The sequence below is a fragment of the Alligator sinensis genome, unplaced genomic scaffold (assembly GCF_000455745.1).
Source record: "Alligator sinensis unplaced genomic scaffold, ASM45574v1 scaffold458_1, whole genome shotgun sequence".
Classification (NCBI taxonomy): domain Eukaryota; kingdom Metazoa; phylum Chordata; order Crocodylia; family Alligatoridae; genus Alligator; species Alligator sinensis.
This window is the reverse complement of record NW_005841944.1, coordinates 1-24,087: the sequence shown is the minus strand read 5'-3', so window position 1 is coordinate 24,087 and position 24,087 is coordinate 1. Positions and strand designations below refer to the sequence as shown.

At 45.6% G+C, this 24,087-nt stretch overlaps 1 protein-coding gene across 1 annotated transcript; it reads right to left on the bottom strand.

Annotated features, from left to right (window-relative positions):
- Positions 1-2,181: 2,181 nt before the first annotated feature.
- LARP6 (La ribonucleoprotein domain family member 6) lies at positions 2,182-12,888 on the bottom strand. Its single transcript, XM_025199461.1, has 2 exons — positions 12,220-12,888; positions 2,182-6,713 (listed from the first exon to the last, which is right to left on the bottom strand). The coding sequence occupies exons 1-2, from the start codon at positions 12,259-12,261 to the stop codon at positions 5,643-5,645; spliced, it is 1,113 nt and encodes a 370-aa protein (XP_025055246.1). The 5' UTR covers positions 12,262-12,888; the 3' UTR covers positions 2,182-5,642.
- Positions 12,889-24,087: the final 11,199 nt, after the last annotated feature.

Genomic DNA, 24,087 nt, shown 5'->3' with positions numbered 1-24,087 from the left:
GTGGTTGGTTGGTGGGGGGGGGGGGGGGGGGGGGGGGGAGAGGAGGCAGAGGAGTGCAATAAATGCAAGACAAACCTCCAATAATTAATTTTATACCCTGACAATTATAAGATTTATAAATGTTCCACATATAGAATCTAATTATTGGGGGGTTGTCTTATAATCAGGATCATCTTATATTTGAGTAAATATGGTACTTACTTCAACAAAGTCAGGGGCTGAACAATTAGCTCCCAGGTCATTTCTAAATATCTGTATTTTTAAGAGGAGCACATTCACTTGATCAGCAGCATACACATTTGATCTCATTGCATAATCTGAAAAGCCTATTTGTGAGGTAGTTAAAACTGGTCTCTGAAAACAAAGAAAATAATTGTAATAGATAGGATGTGATTAGGCCATGTGTTGGATCAGACTAGGTGCCACATACTTTCTAATCAGCTGGCTTAAAGTAATGACTTCATAATGTGCCTACCTTGGACTCTATGATGCTATGAGGTATGAAGCAGCAAAATCAAAATTTGATATATCATCTTTCTAAAAGCTGCCTTGAAAAGAGACTAGAAACCCAGAAATCAAGGAATACTTGATTGCTTCATGAGTTTTTATGGATAACGCAGCAAAATGATAAACTTATTCTTGCTCTCATTTGACTTAAGGAAATTAACTATTTGGGAGATAGCTCACTGGCAACTCTATTCTTTTAAAATTTTAATATACATACTTTTATCTTCAATTTCCTATTGCCAGTGCCTATCACAAGAATGTTTTTCAAATTAGTTAATTCTGTACCTGTTTTTCTTGGTTCCAGGCATACTTTGTTTAGGTTATTAGATACTTAACGTTAGCCTCAGGATCGCATAGATTCATGTTGTTGACACTCATCCTGCTATGAAACTAACAGTAGTAGTTTGACAGTTTTTCCTGAAACTGTATAATAAAATGAACACACAAACAATGAAATAGCATTTATACAAATCATAATTTTTACTAAAATCATACAATAAGATTACCCACTCTACCAGTTTACACAAAACTAACATAGAACATAATAATGAGCTAAAAAAAGGAGGTAAAATGAAGCAATTAACAATAAAACAGAACAGGAAAATTCCATTTGATTTTGGCCCTTATTCTTTGTGAAAGTAGTGCAAATACACCAGACAAGTTCTGAAGAAAGCCAGATTTTTTCCTCATTAGCCCAAGATTTAGTTTTTTCCATTGGAGTTAATTTCCCTCTTATTTCTTCAGAGAACATACAAGACCACAAATCCTTTTCTAAGTCATCAATCTCATTCTTCCCACAAGAGCATATTCTACTGAATATAGAATCCAACACCACCTGCCCATGACAACTGCAGATTTCTTTAGCATAAATCTCAATGTAGTGATGGCCTCCCACTGTTTGAAGCTTTGTACCACAGACAGATAAGTTTCTGGGCCAAAGGAATGTTTTATTAATCTTTAAAAAAGGGGAAGTTTGAGACAGTCTCACTGCCAGCATGTCTGTTTGCATACTGGCATCCTTAATCCTTAAATTTATGTCATGTTTTAAATACAATGGAAATATTGAGTCAGTTACTCAGTACATTGCTCAGGCCATTTATCTGAAGGAGAGAATAGATTTTCTTTAGCCATCTAAACCAGGATTTATTTGGCAGAGGCTTCTTAAATGCACTGCTTGGGGTATCTGGTAGGTGTAAAAGACCTATCTTTCATCCAGTAATTTAGGGTTCTTACTTGGGATAAAGTGCTCATATTTATCAGTCTGATTTCAGAGTGCATGAGCCCCCCTGTTGTAGAATTAGGTAGATAAAAGCTGCCTTAAAAAGTGGGGTGCACCAATAAAGATTTTTTGGGATGATACTGATGGCCAGTTATTGAGCAGCCATATTGGCCAATACCGATCTGATTGCCGATATGCTGCCCGGCAGCTTGGAGAGCAGCATCCGGCCAGTAACCCTGTTGGAGGGAAGGGGTGTGGGGGAGGTAAGGGGCGTGGCAGGGGGTGCAGATGGAGGCCCTGCAGTGAGTGAGTGGGACTGTGGCTGGGGCTGCTGCTGCCTAGCTGGGGGCAGGGCAGGGCACGGGACAGGAGCAGGCAGCTCAGCTGGGGGGTGTGGGGAGGTGGGGGGTGTATGGCATGTGCCCCCTGGATCTGTGCATGGGGGTGAGGCTGGGGGGCAGTGGCGCTGGGGGGGGAGGAACCTATGGTGAATTTCAGGGTGACTGTAGCCCCCCCACCCCCACAGCCCCTCTCCCAGTGCTGCTGCCACCTGCCCCAAGCGCAGCTGCTGGGAAGAGCTTGGTGCAGCCCCTGGCCCTGAGCCCTCAGCAGCAGCCCGCCCTTGCCCCGTGCAAAAATCCAGGGGGAACATGCCCTCTGTCCCTCCTCAGGGGTGCACACAGTGCCTGGAGCCACCCTACCCCTCTCCCCAGGCTCAGTTCCAGCTGGGCAGCACCTGCACCTGCCCCAGCCCCACTCCCTCCCTCACTGTGGGGGCCTTGATCTGCCCCCTTTCCCCCGCTACACAGACTTACTGGCCAGACACTACGGTCCCAAGTTGCCAGGCTGTACTCCTGGCCACACATGCACGTGGCCTTTATCAGTGACATTACTGGCCACATCAGCCAAAAAAAAGACAATTGGTGACAATGTCAATTTTCCTTTTATTGGTGCCAATACGATATGGACAGATGTACTGGTGCACCTCAATTAAAAAGTAATTAGAAATATTTTCAGTTGTCAGGTAGACAATAGGGTCGGCACCCCAGAGTTCTGCTCTGTACAACAAAATGGATTTACAGCCCCACAGTGCTTCCAGAAACACTCATCAGCCCACCATATTGTAGAAAGATTAAACTCCACTCAAAGCTTGTTTTACTCTAACATTTCCATTTTCAAGGTCTTTATTCCAGCTCAGATTTTTGCTAAGATATATTCCAAGGTATTTAAAAGAAGACACCACCTGTAGTTTCTTTTCCTGTAAAACCTAATCCCCTTTCCTTCATTCATTTTCAAGGCCCACTGCTTTGGTTGTAGTTGCATTAATTTAAGTTATTTGAGTTGCAATACACTTGAAAGGTATCTAATCATCTTTAAAGACCTGTTTGGGATGCGAGAAAATTAATGCATTATTTGCATTAATACATCATCCATTTTCCTCATACCTTTGGGCTGTTTTATTAAAACAGATGCAGTTCTAATATTAATTAGTGAGATTACACTAGTAGCTGGACACCTGCTGCTGATTCTAAATACTACTACATTAGGGGGCAATACTGAGGCTAACATCACTCATGTAACTGGAAACATAGTATAAAACTGTTTTAGTGATAGACACTCTTGATATTGTTAAGATTGTTGCTTCCTGAACACTAAAATCTAGTAGTACTTAGAGTGAAGCCATCTAGTAGTACTTTAAGTGTCACCATCCTGCAATAGTCGTTTAAAGTAACAGAATAATTGAAATTTCAATACATTTGTTTTAACATGTTATGTCTGAACCCCTGTAAAAACACAGGCAATTGCATTATTGGCAAATCACTAATCTATTTCTAGAAGTATAGTGGTGCTTGCTCATCTCTTCATTGTTTGATTTACTTTGCACTTTTTCCTTCCGTTTTTAGTTTCTTTTTAAATCAATAGGGCTTTAGGATTTAAAAAAAATCCCCTTCCATAATCCTCTTTAGAAGATTATTGGTGCCAATTGGTGCCAATGGAGGAAGCCTACACTAGGCTTCCTCCATTGTAGCATAGCTATCTGTCCTCTGACAGTGACAGATTATGTATTTAAATACTGTTACTTTCCAACCCATCATTCAAGCAAGAGAGAGCTTGGTACCCTCCCTGTGTAATTAATGCATGTGCTGAGCTCCACTATGATTATAATGCCCTGTGGAGCCTAGAAGTCATAGCAACAGTGTTCAGAAAAGATTTTCTATTTCCTGTCCGATTTGCTACTCCTGTCAAGGAAAGAGGAGGGGGGAAGAGGAGGAAAGAAGTGGGGGGGTGAGTAATGTCACATTTTAAAAGATGTTACTCAAATTTGAGAGAATCATGCAGCACAGGTACCTAGGTGCATAAGATGCAGCTTGGCTTTTTTTGTCTAGATTAGTGAAGCATTTGACAGGCTTTTTCTTAAAAAAAAAAATCCAAAAAAAAAAATCAAAGCATCTCTTATTGTACCATACAAATTGAGTTACCAAAAAACCCCAAAACACCACTTAAGTACAAAACATCACAAGGACAGCTGGAGTGATTTTCCTCTTGTTGAGTTGCTCTAAAACAAGTGCAACTCAAGAAATGTTACTTTATTCTACTGGTGTTAGGCCTCTGGCAGACATTACACATAAGATGCAATTAACCAGTTAACTGAATCAAAGCACAACCTGGCCACACATTCAGGGTGTTAAATGGTGCAACAAAACACAAAGCCAGCCACAAAAATTACAGACATGCACACAAAGTGTAATAGTTGAGTGGCTGATTTCTGCTGTGCCTTAAAATGAAGATGAGACAGGATGGACTGCATTGAGGTCTCCAGTTGGCCTCAGCGTGGTCCCTGCCAACCAACAGTCAGCTGACTGTCAGCTGGCAGGAACTGTATCACGGTCCAACCAACCACCAGGTTGTTGGCTGGTTCCAGGAACTGCAGTGGAGCCTGAATTGGCCCTAGTGGGTTCTGGGAGCCAGCCAACAATCAACTAATCCTGGGCTCCTCCTGCACTACTGTCAAGTCAGACATGATTGCGGTCTGATCCCTCTCCTTAGCTTCCCCCTCTCCCCCACCCTCAAAAAAAAAAAAAAAAATCACATTTACTGCCATACATATTTTTCAACAAAAAGCTGCCTGACAGTTTTTGAAATGCAGAATCAGTTTTGCCATTTAAAATAAACCACAACCGATTCCAAAAGACAGGGAGAACAAGTAATGCATGACCTAAGCCTTCAGGGTTAGACAGATACTGATAAGTTCCAGAAAGAGGACTATTTCATACTAAAAGAAAAGACTATGCAAAAACTGTTTAGAACCTTCCCATTTGATTACTTGACATTGGAGTTAAACCCATGAAAACATTTTAATGCTTAGCATTTTATTCACATCACAGAAAATATTATATATTGGAACCAAAACGTATAACCAGGTCTTGGAAGGTTTGGCAAGTAGCAAAATGTCTGACATAACAAAACATACTTTTAGAGTTCCCTTCAATATAGAAAAACAGGAAGTCTTCAATCCTCCAACAGGTCTTAAATGAACAGAATGATAAAGTACCATATCTTAGGAAAATACAATGGCTAAATACTCTATATCATATTTACACATTGCTGTGTGTGCAGAAGCATATCTTTATCAATTAATGCAGTTACATTAATCATTTTAAGTACCTGGCATAAAAAAGTAATATGTTCCAATGTTCAGGCATTTGAAACTAAAAAACAAAAGTATAAAAATAATGCAGATTAAGTGCAAATACAAAAATACAAATGATAAGTCTATACATGAATACAAACCCTTTAAAAATTAAATACTGACTTAATTCAGTCATTCAAGTGACAGTCTTCACCAGACTTGAACAAAAATGGATTTGGGAAACTGGTTTAAAAAAAATAAAATAAATGTATATACACTCTAAGTTTACTCATTCTTCTTAGGTTTATTCCTTTCACATCCATTATGGAATCCCTTGGTACCATCAGGACCTTTGGGTAACCTCAGCACTCCCACAGGTAGCCCACCTGCATTTTGTATTTTCCGGGCTAGCATAGGGCTACCTACTGGACTTTTTTCCTGTGTTGCAGTTTGAGCTAGTCTTCTCCTTTGTACCCAGGGGCTACTAGAAGGGGTGATACTGCTATCTGAAGAATAATCTGCACACTTCCTTGGGATTTCAGGACTAGTGGTAGGGTTGAGTTTGCCCTCTTCAGCCAGTGGAGACTTCCTGGACACTTTGCGCAGTAAGGATGGGCTGTTCCAGGGGCTTGACCGAGGTGACACATTAGGGCTGAGATGGTTGTTTTGATACATGGGGGGGCTCAACTTGCTCATAGCATCACTCTTGCGTCCAGACAATGGAGATGCAGGGTTACTCTCTGGATCTGAAGAACTGTTTGCTGAAGATTCATCACCAACATACTGAAGTTCCTCAACTCTCTTATTCAGGGATTTAATTTTATTAAGACCCTTGCTGGGATCATCATCACGGTTTTTATCTTTTAAAACTTTTTTCTTTGGTGGCTTCATTCCTATCAAGACAACCTTCATGCCAGCTTCTTCATTCTTTTCAATGGACATGGACTCATGAGCTTTTATTGCAGCATCAACTTCTTCAAATTCTACTATTGCACATTCCTGTGTTCCAACTTGGGTGTATCGACTGCTGAATCGTTTAATGTCAGGTGGCAGATCCCTCCCAGGCTTGAGAATACGAACAGATGAGATGACACCAAATATTACAAAGGCCTTGAGAAGATGCTCCATGATCTTTTCTTGCATGCAGCCATTTTCTTGCTCTTTGTTCAGAGCTGGTAGCTCAGAAATCAAGTGCATATCATACACAAGCAGCATCCTGGTAGGAAGGTTCTCACTGGGAAACACTGGAACTGGGGTATTTCTTCTCACTTTTTTATTGTCTTCATTCAGCTCCAGTATACTGGAATACTTCAAGGCATGAGCTGTGGTTCTCCAGTCACGGGTAAGGTGTTTTACCTTTAAAAAAAGGTAAAGGCAAGCTGAATGCAGCTGATAAGTCACCAGAATTCTAGTTCTACAGTTACAGGACAACCTGACTCAGATTTACAATCATTTCCTGTAGTATCCTTCCTGGTTAGTGGAAATGTCCTATGTAATAATGAGCATCAATAAGCAGCTATAAACCTCGTTAAATTCTCCTCTCTAGATGTGTCAACATCCCACCCGCTGCAGATATGCTCCTGACTAAATTTGTCATGATTCTACCACAACGAGCCCCAGATTTTAGGCCTGTGCTTGAATCAGTGTACACCGAACATCTCTGAGGAAGTGGAACTTGGTACAGCCAAAATGCCTTTTTTTCCCCCCGCCTTTTCAATTTTGGGGCAGCCGAGACCGCTGGGGCCGGAGCAATGAGGAAGCCAGCAGCCCTGGAGGCTTGTGTTCCATTTCTGGGGCTGAGCATCCTGCTCACGGCGTGCGCGGACAGTCTTTTCCCTCTGGCTCTGGACTCTGAGGGCACTAACTCCCAGACTAGGCAAGTTCTTAGATCATTCTGGAACAGGTGAGCAGTTCCTAATCAGGGGTCAGAATAGCTCACGTCCTTTATAAATCACATTCTTCAAACAACTAGGAGTTCCTACTGAAAAAGGCCCATTTCAAATTCTGATAGGATCTCATGAATATATTGCCCTTGCTTCACTCTTTAAATCTGAAAATACTTTTGCAAAGGAGGTCAAGTCCATTTCATGCATGGACTTTAAGGCACAAAGGAGGGAAATGACTTGCCCAGAATCACTCAGGACTGTGACAGAGCCAGAGGCTGCATCCAGGCTTCACATACCTGCTCCTGCCATACCCAGTTCACTCTTCTGCATTTCAAAATGTTTTTTCTAGATGTTGATTTCCTAGACCAGGAATGGGCAAAATATGGCTTGTGGGCCGGATTCAGTCTGCCGAGGGATTTTGTCCAGTTTGTGGTGGGTCATAGATTCATAGAGTTGGAAGGGACCTCAGTGGGCCATCTAGTCTGACCCCCTGGCAGGCAAGAAGAGATCACCAACCCTGGGGTCAAGTGATCCCAGCCAGGTGCCTGTCCAGTCTCTTCTTGAAGACCCCCAAGGATGGGGCGAGCACCACCTCCCTTGGGAGCCCATTCCAGATCCTGGCAACCCTGACCATGAAGAACTTTTTCCTAATGTCCAGCCTAAACCTCGTCTCTAGTAGCTTATGGCCATTGTTCCTTGTCGTTCCAGGGGGTGCCCTGGTGAACAGATCATCGCCTACTTCATGTTGGTCTCCCCATATGAATTTGTACACCACCACAAGGGTCCTTCGGTCTCTCCCAGCTCAGCCCAGGTGCAGGGAGTAGCCCGGGCCATGGCGTGTGCAGCCAGTCCTGCTGCCCCTGGGCGTACAACAGAGCTGGGCTGGCATGGCAGCTGGACTCGCTTCCTAGCAGTGGTAGCTCCTTTTGGCTGCCACCTCCATGGGACCCAGCCCTGCTACCCAGGCACCCTGGCCCATCCGCTCCACACCCACTGCCATGGGTGGGACCTGTGCAGGCAGGGTGCATGGCTGAGTGGATGGGATGGGGATTTGGGTGACAGTGTGGGCCCAGGCAGAGCTGTGATTTGCTGCCTGCACAGCAGGGTGGATTAAAAAAAAAAAAAAAAAATCAATGATTAAAAACAAATTGTTTTTATTCAAATCAGATTTTTTTTTATTTAATTGTATTTTTTTTGTCAAGATTATATAAGATTAAAAAAACAACAACAAAGATACATTAAAGCTCAAAGATCTCATCATGGAATAGAGATGATAACTTCCAATTGTATACTATTTGAGGCAATATATTCATGTAACCTTTTCAGAAGTTTTATAAATAAGTCACAACAGGCCACGAACTATATTAGAGGCCCAATCATATGGGGCTCCCGAAGGTTCCTTTATAGATTAGTAAAGATTAAAGAAAGCCACTCTACCCAATGGGCCTCGGTGCTCAGCCTACAAGATCCCATTAAACATCTCTGTGATGCTTAGTTTCAGTTCGCAAACTATAGATTTGAGTCTCCAGAGATCATAGGCAGACAAGGTTCTTTGGGTAGATGTGATATCTTTTATTAGACCAGGGGTCGGCAGCCCCTGGCATGCGTGCCGAGCGTGGCACGCGAGGTCATTTTGCTTGGCATGCCGTGGCCAGCCCTGGCTCTGGGTAGCTGCTGACCATGACGGAGCCTGGGATGATCCCAGCAGGGCTTGCAGCATCCCAGCTGCCTGCTGGGAGCAGCCTGGGATCCCGGCTGGCAGCCACTCCCCAGAGCCGGGACCAGCTGCAGCCAGGAGGCTCCAAACAACTGTGCCGGGCTCCAGCATCAGCTCCACACCGGCACGTGTACCCATGCCTTAGAGCGGGCGGTGGGGGAGGGGCCTGAGGCAGTGCAGCCCTGGTCTCTCCCCCGCTCCCAGGAGAGAGGTGATGAGCCCGGTGCAGCTGTTTGTGGCCAGCCCAGGCTCTGGGCAGCTGCAGCAAGCTGTGGGCAGGGTGCAAACAGCTGCGCCAGGCTGCATAGCTCCGGCATCAGCTCTGTGCTGGCGGCAACTGCATGTGCACCTCAGGGTGGACGGTGGGGCAGCACAGCCCACCCTGAGGTGCCCGTGCAGTCGCCACCAGCATGGAGCTAATGCCAGAGCTGTGCAGCCCAGCACAGCTGTTTGCACTCTGCCCACTGCTTGCTGCAGCTGCCCAGAGCTGCATTGCCTCAGGCCCCTCCCCCACCGCCTGCTCCGAGGTGCGCCTGCACGTGCCAGTGCAGAGCTGATGCCGGAGCCCGGAACAGCTGTTTGGAGCCTCCCAGCTGCAGCTCACCCTGGATCTGGGGAGCTGCTGCCAGCCAGGATCCCAAGCTGGTCCCAGCTTGTTCGCAGCAGGCAGCTGGGATGCTGCAAGCCCTGCTGGGAGCTGCCCAGGCTCCAGTAGCTACCCAGAGCTGGGGTAGCTGCTGGCAGCCACAGAGCCTGGGCTGTGGGGCAGGGGCTTTGGGTGGGGGGCACGGGGCACAAGCAGGGCATCCTGCCATGTACCCCTTTGTCTCGTTTTGTTTTTCTGCCATGCTGGCACTCCGGCACCTTCCGAGGTAGGCATTGCGGTGTTTTTCGGCACTCCGGCCAAAAAACGTTGCCTACCCCTGTATTAGACCAACTAAATATTTGGAAAAATTGTTCACTGTAAGTTTTTGGGCACAAACACCCTTCTTCAGGCATAAGGAGAGTTTGTAGTCTCCAGAGATAACATCCTTGTAAGCAGCAGTATAGGAGATGAGAGATAACAGACCGGATTACCCACCCATCAGCCCTCTTGTCTCTGTAAGTTTGTGTACAGAGTCAAGCCCTTACCTTTCTCTAAAAGTGCAAAGTTTCAAGAAGTTAAATGAATAAAAGATATCAAAGAATGCACTTTTAGTAGAAAACAATGATTAAATCAAGGCTTCCTGACTAGTGATTTAAAATTGATTCCATTTAAATCAAACCCACCCTGCTGCACAGTCCTGAAACAGGTGCGGATTCTGCAGGCAGGGGCGTGTGGGGAGTAGATCCTGGCTCTTCCCCAGGCCTGGCCCTGCCACTGCCCCAAGATCCCAGACTTGGCCCCAACGCAGCTCCCTGCCCCCCCATGGCCCCATCCTGTCCATCCAGTCAGATGCCCTGCCTGCGGGTCTCAACTGGTCTCCACAGAGACCCTGGAATTATGGGGTGATGACAGTGTGGGGCTGGTGCCTGGGGCAGAACTCCAATCTGTGCCCCACACACCCCTGCCCACAGAACTGGCGCCTGTTGCAGAGGCATGCGGGGAGCAGATGACGACTCTGCCCCAGGCCACGTGCTGTCACCGTCCTGCTTGCCTGCCTTGCTCTCGGATGCTGCTCCCCACCCACCCACAGCTCCATCCTGGCTAAGTATCACAGAGCACTTAGATGCCTTGCTCCTTAGAGTGGAACTGCTGGGGAAGAGCCCTAGCAGCGAGTGGGGAGCCCCAGCTGCTGGTTGCCAGGGCAGCCAGAGGGAGCTAGTGGCCCACACCTGCCAGAGGTCAGCTGACCGGATGGGGCAGGGCCTGGCTCACATATAAACTGAGGGCTCAGGGCTGAGGCCAGGATGGCAGTTCCCTGCTGGCAGCCAAGGGGGAAGGAGCTCTGCCTGAGCAAACAAAGGGGAGAGGCCTGACTGCACGAGCAGCTCTTGATACTGGTGAGGGATAGAGCACCCCTGGGGTGGCTTGAATGATGTTGTTATAGCTGGGCAGCTTGAGTTTATGTTATAGCCGAGGAGCTTGTGTTTTGTTTACTGTGTAAGACCGGTGGCTTGGGTGAGGCTATTAGGGGTTGGAGGAGGCCTCATAGGGGACCCACGGCGGCGTGGAGACCCCAGCCCCAGAGAGGGGGCAGCGAGAAGGCCCAGAGAGGGTACACCATTGGGGGTGCACCGACCCCGAGCGCCAGAGAGGGCGCGGAGCGAGACAAGGGCCGCAGAGCGCCAGAGAGGACAAGGGGGTCAAAGTAGAACAAGGCCCAGACTGAACAACGTCCGTTCCATCTGAGAGGCTTGGGGCGTAGTAAAGGGGTGGTTGGAGACGCACATAGCCCATAACTTAGGGTGTCCTGAAGCACCCATTGCAGAACGGGACCCACCAGGGGTCCGGGAGCCCATGGAGTCAGAGTGTACAGCAAACAGTGTCCAAGAGGGTGTAAAGGCAGCCTCCCATATAATTCCATCAAAGACGTGGCGGGCCAGAATGAGGGTGCCTATAGGGCCAACTTGGCACAGTAAGGGGGCCTTAGGAAGATCACGGCCATCCTGTAGGACCCCGCGCTGTGACACTAAGCATAGAGCAGAGCCATGATCTGCTGCCCACACGCTCCTGCAACAGGTGCTGGTTCTGTGGGCAGGGATGTGTGGGGAGCAGATTGTGGCTCTGCATCGGGTTCCAGCCTCACGCTCTCACCACCTCACAATCCCAGGGCCTCCATGGAGACCAGCCGGGATCTGTGTGGGCAAGCGGATGGGATGGGGCTGCTCAAGGAGTTTTGCTGAGCTGTTGTGTGTGGAAGGAAAGGGAGGGATGTGCTGACCTGGCCTGTGACAGCTCACCAAAACCCACTATGTGACCTGCAGGCCCAAATTATTGCCCACCCCTGCCCTAGACCTACATGAACCCACATGATTTTTTTTAGATGAGTCATGAAGAGACTATATGCAAGGAAAGCTTTAACTGAAGGCTGACTATTAAACAGCATCAACCCTTAACACAGGCATAAGCAGAGTGTCAAAACTTCTATAGCTCAAAAATGTATTGCTTTCTAGAGCTTGTCTATCCCCATCATGCAGCTGATCCAATAAGAGAGATCACCCAGAAAAATACTTGTCTTTTTCATTAAGCTAATTAACTAGAAAGTTTTTCCAACCCTTCTCTGAACTGAATAGAAAGAGGTATTAAAAAACAAACAAACAACAAAACCCAACCTACCTTTTTGAAAGAAGTAAGTAGCTTAACACTGACATAGCCCATCTTATTTCTTCTCACGTGTTTTAAGAGGAAGGCATCTTTCTCAAGGTTCTCATCTGAAAAGTAATATTCAATTTGTTCTATTAACTTCTGGATGAGGTCATTTTCTGGAGGCTTCCAGTCCTGGTCAAAATCTTCATCATTCTCGCCTCCACTAGAACAAGACAATGAAATATAATATTATTAACTGAGCGTAGCCAGGTGTGTGTCAGCCTAAGTTTCACTAGATTTACTAGTGAAGCAAATTAAGTTTGCTGGAAGTTTTCTGAACTAGTTTAGTCATTCAATCAAAGAGTTTTAAACCCAAGATACCCTTTTTAGTAAGACAACAGCAGGTGTTAGATTCTATACTATTTGCATTTATTCCATACTTTGAAATATTAATCTGAGGGGAGAAATGGGGAAAACACTGTTAAATGAAAAAACTGAAGGGTACTGATGAACAGTGCATTTGCCTTTTTTCCACTGCAACACCAAAACTAGTTAACTAGTCTCACCTAGTGGTACCCTTGATCAGAAACAGTAAGAAACCTGAATTCTTTGATAGGGACAACCACTCTGTAGGGCCTAGAACCAGCTCAAGCAGATCTAGATTTGTGACCTATGGTTCAGCTTTTCTGGACAGAGTAGGATATTATTATTTAGATTTGTAACAACAATTCCCAAAGTAAAAGGACAGAGGCACTGATGTTCAAAACTACATCCTTCCTAAAGAACTACTACTGCTTTTACTCAATTAAAAAAAAAACAAAACAAAAAACCTCAACACAGATACTGAACGAACAGGTGCAGTGAGCCTTCCCTCTACAGGAGGGTGCCTGTTCATAGATTGAGCCTTTCCAGTCAGCCCTTGGGAGCCAAATTCCTGAATTCACTGCAGAAGCTGATCTTACTATAGAACTATGAGTCATGTATTTTAGCAATTTATGAACAGCACACTATGAATTTAACTCATAAATCAGCTTTTACCAAAATAAGAAACACGGGTCCACAAATGCATGATGCTACGTAATACTCATCTACCTATCATAGCTTCACTTGTCCCTGAAAATACTTTAAGCTATTTTTCTCATAAGCAAAGTTGCATAACGAGGAAAGAGCACACTGCTAGGCCAGGAAGCTGTATCCAGAACAATCTGCATTGCAAAAATGTGTTTGGTATTAAAAGCCAGCCTTCAAACTGAAACATCAGAATGTCAGAACAGTGTTGAAGAGGGTTTTTAAGTGCCTGTTCCATAGGAATGAGGGTATTCATATTTATGCTTGAAATGCAACAAGAGAGGATAGAACAATAAATTTCAGGCTTTGCGGAGGTGAATGAGAATGCCTCTTAACCCAGGAATGTATGAATCCATGAAGGTGTTTGGGAAATAATTTTAAAGAAGCAGGGGCGGGGAGAAGGGGAAGAGAAGAGCAGTTTTGAGAGACCTTCAGAAATATTATTTGGGGTCTGGATATCTTTGCCTGAAGCTCTATTGACAAAAGCATCACATCTTTAGAAAATCCTGTCCAAAAGAGTCTTTTAATCCACCCACACACATGCAGATGGGACTCTGCCCTCCTCCTACAGTTCTCAGTACTTGTACTTTGACGTACAATCCCTGGAGCAATTAAAATGGTCACATAGTACTATGGCAGACACTTCACTGAAGGCTTATATTCGGAGAGGTTGTCAGAAGCTTATGGTGTTCTAAACGGGATATCCATGGATAGCCATTTGTCAAACCCATTAAAGAAGATTAATGGAGTAGAGTCTCATCCTGGAATGTACTGAAGTGTGCAACTTTTCTCCCCCAAAAGTCTGCAAACTACATACTGATAACTTAACCAGCGTGCAGGCAACTTGCAGAGTTTCTGCTAGTGGCCTGTTCTTATGGACAAATCCTGTCTGTTCTACTGTCTTAGAGAAGCTGTCTGTCAGGTAAGCATAATCTTTATACACCATTACTTGGACATGCATTCTCTAAGCACCTCTACTCATGCATAGGCAGATAGAAGGATTTCATCATTGCACTTGCAGGTGGTAGTTGTGTGCAATGACTCCGTGTGTTAATAGGTTTTACACAAAGAAACATGATTAAATTAGTGGCCTGCTAATACAGAGCTGCTCTAATTTTAGATTCTTATTATCCCACTTCACTTTAGCACTAGAGATTCAGAAACAAACACCTGTGAAGCAAACAACTAAGGAGCCAATGGTAATATAGTTAGAATATTCATTTAAATCTGTTCACATTCTCATTCAGGCTAACACCAGGGAGAAGTATACCTGAAATTTAAGTGCAGAACTTGCAGGTAAAGTATGTGTTTGTTTATTTTTCAGCATGGACGTTTGTGGCCATTGACTTGGGTTCCATTTAATTCCTGTATAAAATTAATGCTTAAAAAGAGCCTTTCTTTTACCAAACATCAATACCTTCCCTATGGTGTTACCACTACATAAATGCTAAAAAGGTCCTAAATCCACTTTTCCTCTAACATATTAAATATATGAATCTTTTCAGGTCTATAGGTCAAGGCAATATGGTACTAATGCAGCCTACTTTTGGGATGACAGCACTGACAGTGGTGTTTTCCCAAGCTTGACTCCATAAAAATTTGTTAGAGTTCTCTTAGAAAGGCCAACATACAGTATTTTTAAAAGTGGCTGTAGTGATCATGTCACAAAAATGATTTATCATCTTAAAAAAAAAAATCACAAAACTAATATAAATGCTGAATACTGAAAATAATCTTTATGTCTCACAATCTGACTGACTTTGGTGTCAGTAAAAGCTGTCTACACCTTGCATTTAGTATTTCTTTCTCCTTGGATCTTTGTAAGAATGTCTTTGTCAAAACTGCTTGGATAGAGTGAAAAACAACCTTTTTTAGATTATGACTCATTTGGCTATTACTTGCACAGGAAACCAAATGCATGTGTGCATCAACAGCATAATTTGTACATCAAAGCCTGTAGGATTATAGCTATCAAGATATTGAGTTGTTTGGATGCATATAACTTTCTGACCAACTCATTTCCAAAATAAAATGAGACTACAGTATTGTATAGTAGCAGCAAAATTAGCAGCACCGAAATAGAGCTGCAGCCAGATGGCAATGGGATTTTGGTATGAATATGTGGATAAAGGACAGGGCCCCTAAAAAAGATCATCAGCAGCAATTGTTGCTTTAAAATAAGAATCAGTAACTTTAGATGCATTATTTAGACAGTTAAAAAGTAACCTCCCCCTACCCCTCAAAAAAATAAAATCCTTCCAGGCTGAGATTTTCCAGTCTTAATCTATCCAAGAGGGATTTCAGTTTGAGGGTGAAAAAAGAAAGAGAAAGAAAGATTAATATGTGGAAAGATTAAAACAACACCTTTTCCAGTAGAAACTTTTGTAATATTGTTTAAACTACCTAGTAGCCAAAATAGTTGAGGACTGGAAGTTGTCATTTGCTTGAAGAGTCCTCAGAAGTGTTTACTGCCTTGGCCCAAAGGAAACTAGTTTTAACTGTCTAAAAATTACTAACTGGGCACTTAGTAGGGCTGGAGTGCTGTTGTTACAGCGATGGTCCAAACAAATGAGAGAAGCCAGTTTTTTGGCATGATCTTTTGTTGGATCAACTGTACAGTTGGGAGAGACCTACCTTATCTGTTCAGTCAACTGACCATTTACCCCAGGGGCTTCAGACTGGCTGCAACAATTTCCTGAAAGGTTGGGCAATGTGTGGCTCAGACAAGTGACCAAGGAGGGGACAGGCAGCACAGTTGCAGATAGGGCAGGAAGCAGACGACTGAACAGGGAGATCAGGTAAGGAGCACAGGTTAGGAAGCAGAGCAGATCAAGCACATGGGTGCAGGGCTAATTTGTGGCATGCCTACCAAAAAGGTTGGCCCCAGTGTGCTGGATAACCCCAAATTCGCTGCTGCTTTCTTCACTTTGAGGTAAGGCAGTGTGCAAAACATTAACCTGAGATGATGCGAATTGTTGGATGCAAATTGTTTTCTCATCTTCCTTGCAATGTAACCTTCACAGATGTCCTCCATTTCAGCACTGCAGGCCTTATCTACACTGTGCTTTTTGTTTTTAGGTTAGGCAGTATCACTTACCAAGTACTGATGAGGAGTTTGTGGGATTAAACCATTTCTATACCATGTACTAACTAAATGTTTTTTAGAAGCATTGGCTGTTGTGTCTATACAACAGTTATATTACAGCCTAGGATCCCCTAGGGTGATGAATTTTCACTGTTGTAAAGGTGTCCTATCTAGCTATAGCAGTAGAAGTCACCCTTATACTACTACATAAATCTACATTGGAGCAGGCCTTTTATCCCAGCTGGGTGCATCTACACAAGACGCTTTACTGTGCATTAGACTAATCTAATGCGCAGTAAAGTGTCACCATCTACATGTGTGCAGCAAATTAAATTTAAAGTCCCATTTGCTACTACTCACAGATAAAGGTACTAGAAAATGGTACTTTAAACTATGGTTTAAGAAGCACATGTGTAGATGCCAACCAGGACCAAATTGGTCCTGGTCAGCCCAGGCAGCAGGGGACCACAATGGACCCATGCCTCTCTCCAGTCCCAATGCTGCTTGGTTCCTGCCTAGTTTCAGGGGGAGGTGGGAGCAGAACAGCTGGCTTGGAGCAATGCCTCATGCTTGAGCAACAACAACACCCTGATCTCTCCCCTTGCTTTGCTTGCAGGCAGCAGAGGAGTCCAGGATGAACTTGCTGGATCAATTAGTCATCAAAAAAAGGTATGGAGGCATCCACCTACCTGGTGGCCTTGGATCCTGCTCTAGTCTCCAGGGCCAGCTTTTGGCAAGCGCAGTACTCTGCATCATGGGGCTGCTCTGCACTTAACTGGAGGGAGGGCAGTGATGAGCTGGGATCTCCTAGCCCACACTCTAGCTCCTGTTCAGTGCTAAGGGGAGGTGGGAGCTGAGCAGCACTGGGACTGGGGTGGGGAAAAAAAGAAGTGGGTAGCCCAGGCTGCTGCGGGGGGGTGCAATAATTGCAAGTGCAGACATACCCACTGAGCAGTAAAGTTTGAGAAACTGTACAGAAACTGCATACAGAAAATGGGAAGAAGTGGGAACATGTGCCACAGGTTGGGTACCTCTGCTCTAAGGGGGGTGTACTTGTTTTTATTAAATATTGCTTTCACAGAAAGGAAAAGTTGCATAAATACTTTGAAACCAGGAAACATAGTACCGGGTTCTACAGGATGCTCTGTTTAAGGTAAGCAGTTTTTCCTTTACATTGCCATTCTGAGAGAGCATTATATAACTAAGACTACAGGAATCAGCACAAGGAACATATTCCACCTTAGTTTAGGCACTTGAGCTTCGAGTGCTCAGCAACGCCTTCCACTTTTCTCTTGGCACAATCAACGTTCATTTTTTAAAATTACATCAAATGGCTTTTATAACTATCCATTATTTCCAAAAGGTCCATTTTTATTGTAAAATGCTTTTATTCATCCTAGAATTAGGACTGCAATGTGAAATTAACTCTATTTCCAAGTTGATACTCCCTTGAAGTTAGTTAGTTAATTTTTTTTTAAATAAGTGTTTCATAGAAATGGGAACTAAATCTGCAATCTATTAAATATACAAGATGAAATAGAAAGAGAAAAAAATCTTGCCCCCTGTAGCCACTTTCAGTGACAGTGATTGTAGGTAAAACCAGTTGATACCCTGTAATCTGTTGTTTAATTATAGGTATTATTTTGTTACTATATCAAAAAGTAGAGATGCACCGATATAATGGTCCATATTGGATTGGCACTAATAAAAGGAAAATTTGACACCAGCAATCAGCATTTTTTGGCAATAATGTCACCGATAAATACCACATGCATGCACGCAGTCGTGGCATGCAGGCAGCCAGGAATGCAGCCCCATAACTTGCAGAGCAGCATCTGGCTGCTGAGTCTGTGGAGGAGGGAAGGGGGCAGATAGAGGTCCCCACAATGAGGGAGGGAGTGGGGCTGGTGCTGCCCAGCCAGGGCAGTGAATGCGATCCTGGAAGTGGGACGGAGCTGTGGGTGGCAGGGAAGAGGGGTGCACATGTCTCTCGGATTTATGCACAGGATGAGGGTGGGCTGCCTATTGCAAGGCTTGGGGCCAGGGGCTGTGCTGACCTATTCCCAGAGGTGGGGCTGGGCTCTGAGCAAACGGGGGCAGGGTGGGTTGGGGCAGTGCTGAGAGTGGTGGCTATGGCGAATTTTTTTGGTGGCCATAGCATACCCCATAGCCACCCTTCCCAACACTGCTGCTGCCTACCCCACCCCTGCCTGCTCTGAGTCCAGCCCTGGCCCAGTCCCCACCAGGAAGAGGCTGGCACAGCCCCTGGCCCTGAGCCTGCAACCAGCCCTCGCCCTGTGCACAAATCCGGAGGGCACATGCTTCCCTCCCCCAGGGGTGTGCACAGCAGCAGGGAGTCACCCCTCCCTCCCCCACCCTCCCAGACAATCCACCTGTGGCTCTACCTTGCTCCCGGAGTCACATTCACCACCCTGGCTGGGCAGCACCTGCCCCTGCCCCAGTCCCACTCCCTCGCTGACTGTGGGGGCCTTGATTTGCCCCCTAACATCTCTTTCCCCCCCCCCAACAGACTTGCCAGCCAGATGCTGCTCTCCAAGCTGCTGCGCTGCATATTGGCTATTGGATTGATATCGGCCGATATGGCTGGTTAATAACTGGCCATCGGTATCAGCCAAAGAAGTCTTTATTGGTGCACCCCTACAAAAAAGCACCAAGGAAAAGCTAATATGAATGCCGATGTTTAAATCATTTGTCTAATTTGTGTTACCATTTATTGGAAAACTTTAAATTGTTTACCAAAAAATCACAAAACAAATGTTTTAACTAGATCAAGTTACTGAATTAGTTCTACAAATTGTATTTTGGGAGAAATCTCTCCTCACAAATTAAATAATGAAGAGGTAATCCTAGGTTGCATCATTTTAATAGCTACAGACTAATCTGAAACAAGATTATACACCAGTACTCAGAAAAGCCTAATCTGATTACTGTTCCTTAGCAACAATTGTGTTTCTACTCTTGAAGAAATATAAAATGGACAGCAGTCCATCTCTGACTGGGTACCAGCCTGAGAACAAGTCATCCTTCAAAGTCTCAGGTGTGCTGGTTTTTCAGCTTTGTGGGTACAATGTTTTGCACCTGAAATTTCCTCCTTAACTCTATTTGTCTCCACAGCTGCTACAGTGTACTTTTCTAGTGGGATCCAGAGGAACTGAACCCTAAATCATGTCAACTCAGAAGTTTTACTATTAAAGGAATAGCAGGCCTCACATGGGTACATTTTATACTGGGATAATCACATGTACAACTAGTTTAACTGCTCTTGTACCTAGGGGCTTTATCCATAAAAAATATGGTTTGGGACAGGGGTAGGGGGAACAGGGATATCACATGCCTAAACAGCAGCAATATTGGGTTGAAAAAAAATTTAAGTTTTGTATTTTCAGCTTAGAGGTAATAGGGTGCTCCTCCAGAAGATGCCCATGAAATCCTTACCCACTCTTGGGCCTGTAAACACCTCCCAACACAGTGCACCAGCACTCCACCACTGCATGCTTATATATACAAAACTTGGAGCATTAGTGACCTCTGCTTTCCACTTCCACATCTGGAGGCAGCTCAGCCAAGGACTAACTTGGGTTTCGTTACAATACAAAATCTTAGGACTAATACAGCCCAAAAGTTCACTTTTAAAAAGATCCAACAGAAAAACTTGTAATCTAATAACCTGTTCAATATTGCATTTCAAATTATGGGTCACCTTGTTTGTGACAAATTTAAATCAGCCTTTTTGTTTAAAAAACAAACAAACAACCCCCCCCCCCCCCCAATACATTCCCTATGCTATTCATACTTAAATTTTAGTTGACAGATGCCAAATACTGCTGGGAACCTTTATTTGAAATACATGCAGTCCTTGACTTACGACGAACGGCACTTACAACCTTTATAAACGAACACCATGTTTTGAGGTTCCGATGCAGGTTTCAACTTTATGATGCTCAATACAGCTGCATCCAGCTGGTAAGTCTGGAAGGGGCGTGGGGCCACAGATCAATGCCCTCGCAGCGAAGGAGAGATTGGGGCTAGGACAAGGGCTGGGGCAAGTGCTGCCTAGCCAGGGCGAGGGGCGGGGCGGGGGCGGGCACCTCCCTCCACTGCATGCCACTGCTCCGGGAGCTGCTTCAGACAACTTTCAAAAGCAGCTTATCTGGGAACAAAAGAAAAAACTTATTTGTTCTTCCTGTGGTGGACTGCACAGACCTTGGCTCTTCTAGGAAAAAAATAAAAATAAAAGGCATAATAAAATCCTAGTGTAGACAGGGTAGTTTGTACTACTGTGACTGTATCAAGGCTGTTTTCCCCCTGCCTTGTTCCTACTGTACTCGGGCAGAACTGGTCTACAGCCAGATGGACTTTATTTATTCTGAAGAAGATAACTGTGTTACTACCTGCATATAAGTAATTAAGCTTTAATCACTCTTAAAAGTGATTTATAAAAGTGATATAAAAGTACTCTTAAATAGTCCTAGAGTGGATGCAGTTGTCCAGGTATCACTCTCTAACCAGGAATAATGACCACAAACTTCTGGAAGACTGTTTCAGGCTCAACATTAGGAAAAACTTCACAGTCAGGGTGTCCAGACTGGAATAAGCTCCCTCCAGAGGTGGTGCAATCACATACCCTGGAAATCTTCAAGACGAGACTGGACAGTCAGCTCACTGGAGTCAGTTGTCTTCCTCCCTAGAGTGGGGGGGCTGGACCCAATGATCTTCTGAGGTCCCTTCCAGCCCCTTACAATCTATGGAAGGCACAAACTATATAGGTATGACCAACACCCTCAAAACTACACAGGAATGTCATTTTTATACCATGTATACTACCACACTCAGAGCTGCACTAGTCAGATAGGCTGCTTACAGACATAGAACCCCCCCCCCCCCCCCCCCCAAAAAAAAACCTACAACAGTGCTTTACTTTAAGCTCAGTGTGCCTCTGCACTGAGCTCAGTGCATGCCCAGAAGAGACATCATGTTAGCTGGACCCAGCTCACCCAACATCTGTATAGCTGATTCAATCTGAGTTATTAGATAAAAGTGCAGAAAAGCCCCGCTGAAGCACTTGATGTATACAAATGCTGCAGAGCCAGGCTGAACTAACACCCTGCTTCTTCCAGTAAAGTGTTTTGGTTTTTTGTTTTGGGGTGTTTTGGTTTTTTTTGGGGGGGGGTTCACGTCTATCAATGCCCATATTTAAGTAAAAAGACTCCCCTAACTGACAGTTATTCAGGTACTTAAAAAAACAAAACAAAAAAAATAAAAACATTGCTTAGACCAGGCCTTAGAAAAATGTCAGAACACACTTTGATTAAATATATAGTGAAATACCACAGGGATTCCTACAATTACAATACAGGCAGTCATCGACTTATGTTTCAAGTTACAACATTTATAAATTGACACCCTGTTTCAACTTTATGATGTCAGTTTCGACTTTACAACACTTGATCCGATATACGCCATGCCAGCGAACAAGTTCGCTGTGTTGCTCATCTCACTGGAGAACCTCTGTCCAAACTTCTTTGGACGCTTTCTTTAACAAAGCAGACAAGACTCCAGAGAAAGCTGCAGCCAAGAACCCTTCAAAAAATCCAACAAAGAGCCTTTCAAAAAGTCCAGCAAAGTCATCTCAAAGAAGTCCTTCCAAATCAATGATTGCTATTTACAATATAAATACATTAATGTAGCTATATTACTCATCTATAATTGATCGAGTGCAAAATTCTGGGGTATTTTTAGTGAAAATAGGGTATCAGGTCTTGGTTCAGGAACCAATCCCCCATTTATAACATTGTTTCTTATGAGAAAATTGGTTCCAACTTACAATGTTTCGACTTAAGATGCGGTGTTCAGGAACCAATTGTGTCGTAAGTCTGAGGACTGCCTGTACAACCCCCAAAACTATAGCCACTCAGATCAACAAATGCAGATTCAGACATTGCTGCAACCTGCTACAATACCCACCCCCAGAAGAGGGCAACAGAATCCCTTTGGTTGTTACCTACAGTACCCAGTCTGAACACCAGTGACCTCCAACTCCTCCTGAAAAAAGGACAACCATCTTGAAGCAGCCATGGGGGAACAAATCCCTCCAACCTTAAACAACATCTCTCTAGCAAAAGCCTATCAATTCCCATCTCATGGAGGCACGAGGCCTTGTAATGGACCCAGATGCCAGCTGTACCCCCTTACTACATCATCACTGTTACATTGACTGTAACATCTGAGGTTCACTTACCTCCACGTTCACCAGTGTCATGTGTGCCATCCCCTGCTATGTGCCCCTACACTGGACAGGCCAGGCAATCCTTACACGCAAGAATGAACAAACACTAGAGGTGCACCGATTCACGGGTCAGATACCAGATTAGCACTGATATGAGTGACGCATAGGGGCTACACATGGGTGCATGTGCACTCCGTGAGATTTGTGGTGCACCCCCTACGAAAAGGCACTGGCAACACAGTCGGCACAGTCTCCCTGCTGCTGACACTGCCAGCAGCGTCTGTGGGTGGTCAGTGATTGCTGCTGGTCACTGCTACCAGTGGCATCTGCGCATGGTCGCCAATCCCTGGTCAGTGCTCGCCTTCCCCCCCCCCACCGCCGACAGCACTGGCAGCATCTGCAGGAGCTCTCTGCTTACCGCCGCCATGCTCCTGCCACTGCTGTGCCTCCCCCAGCTGACAGGGGCACGCGTTGTTCATGGGCACTGATATAAAGAAAATTGGCTGCATCGGAAATCGGCCTAAAGCGGCTGATAAACGCCCATGCATGTGCACAGCTGCAGCACAGCACACAGGCAGAGAGCAACTGAAGAGCTGCGTGCAACTGGTAAGTCTGTTGTGGTGGAAGGGGAGGGAAGGGGCATGGCGGGGAAGATCAATGCTCCCCGTGGTGAGGAAGGGAGGGAGTAGGGCAGGGCAGACACTGCCCAACCTTGCAGTGGCGTAACGAGGGTCTCGGGTACTGAGGGGCCAATGCTTACATGCCCCCCGCCTGGTCACCCCCTGCAGATTCCAGTGGCAGGGTCGAGAGCAGGGGAGGCGCCTCGAGCAGTGATTGGCGACTGCCCGCAGACACCGCCAGCAGCATCCAATCTCAGCAAATTGGAGGCGGGGGGGCAAAATCGGAACTGCTTCCCATGCCACTGCCACTGCTTCCGGTTTTGTGGCCTGTCGGTACCTCCTGCAGCCCTGTGCCCAGGGGCCATGCCTCCCCTCTAGTTCCCCTGTCGGTACACCACTGCAGCCGGGATGGGATGAGGCACAGGACAGAACCATGGCTTGTCTAGTGGGTGCAGGGGGAGGGCGCGTGTGCCCCCAGATCTGTGTGGGGTGGGGCTCTTCTCTGCAGAGGCTGGGCTCAAGGTAGGCAGAAGTGGTGCTGGGAAGTGGGGCACTGGGGGGGCTACAGTGAAATTTGGGGTGGCTGCAGCCCCTCCATAGCCTCCCTCCTAGTGCTGTCACTGCTGGCCCCAAGCCCAGGCCCCGCTGAGAAGAGCCTGGTGCATTCCTGGCTCCAGCCCGCGTTGCAGCCTGCCTGCCCCACTCAGCACAGACCCAGGGGCACCCCCCCCATGCCCTCCTGGGGTGGCACAGCTGTGGGAGCCCCTGTGTCCGCTGGATGAGCTGTGGCTCCATCCAACGCCTGCCCCACCCTGCCCCAGCTGGGCAGTGCTTGCCATAGACCCTGTCCCACTCCCTCCCTCACTGCAGGGGGCATT

Bases quoted from the DNA above. Each gene is read 5' to 3' on its own strand.
- LARP6 (XM_025199461.1), bottom strand. From the start codon at position 12,261: ATGGGCTATGTCAGTGTTAAGCTACTTACTTCTTTCAAAAAG. The intron at 6,714-12,219 runs GTAGGTTGGGTT...CTTTTTTTAAAG, and splicing joins TACTTACTTCTTTCAAAAAG to GTAAAACACCTTACCCGTGA.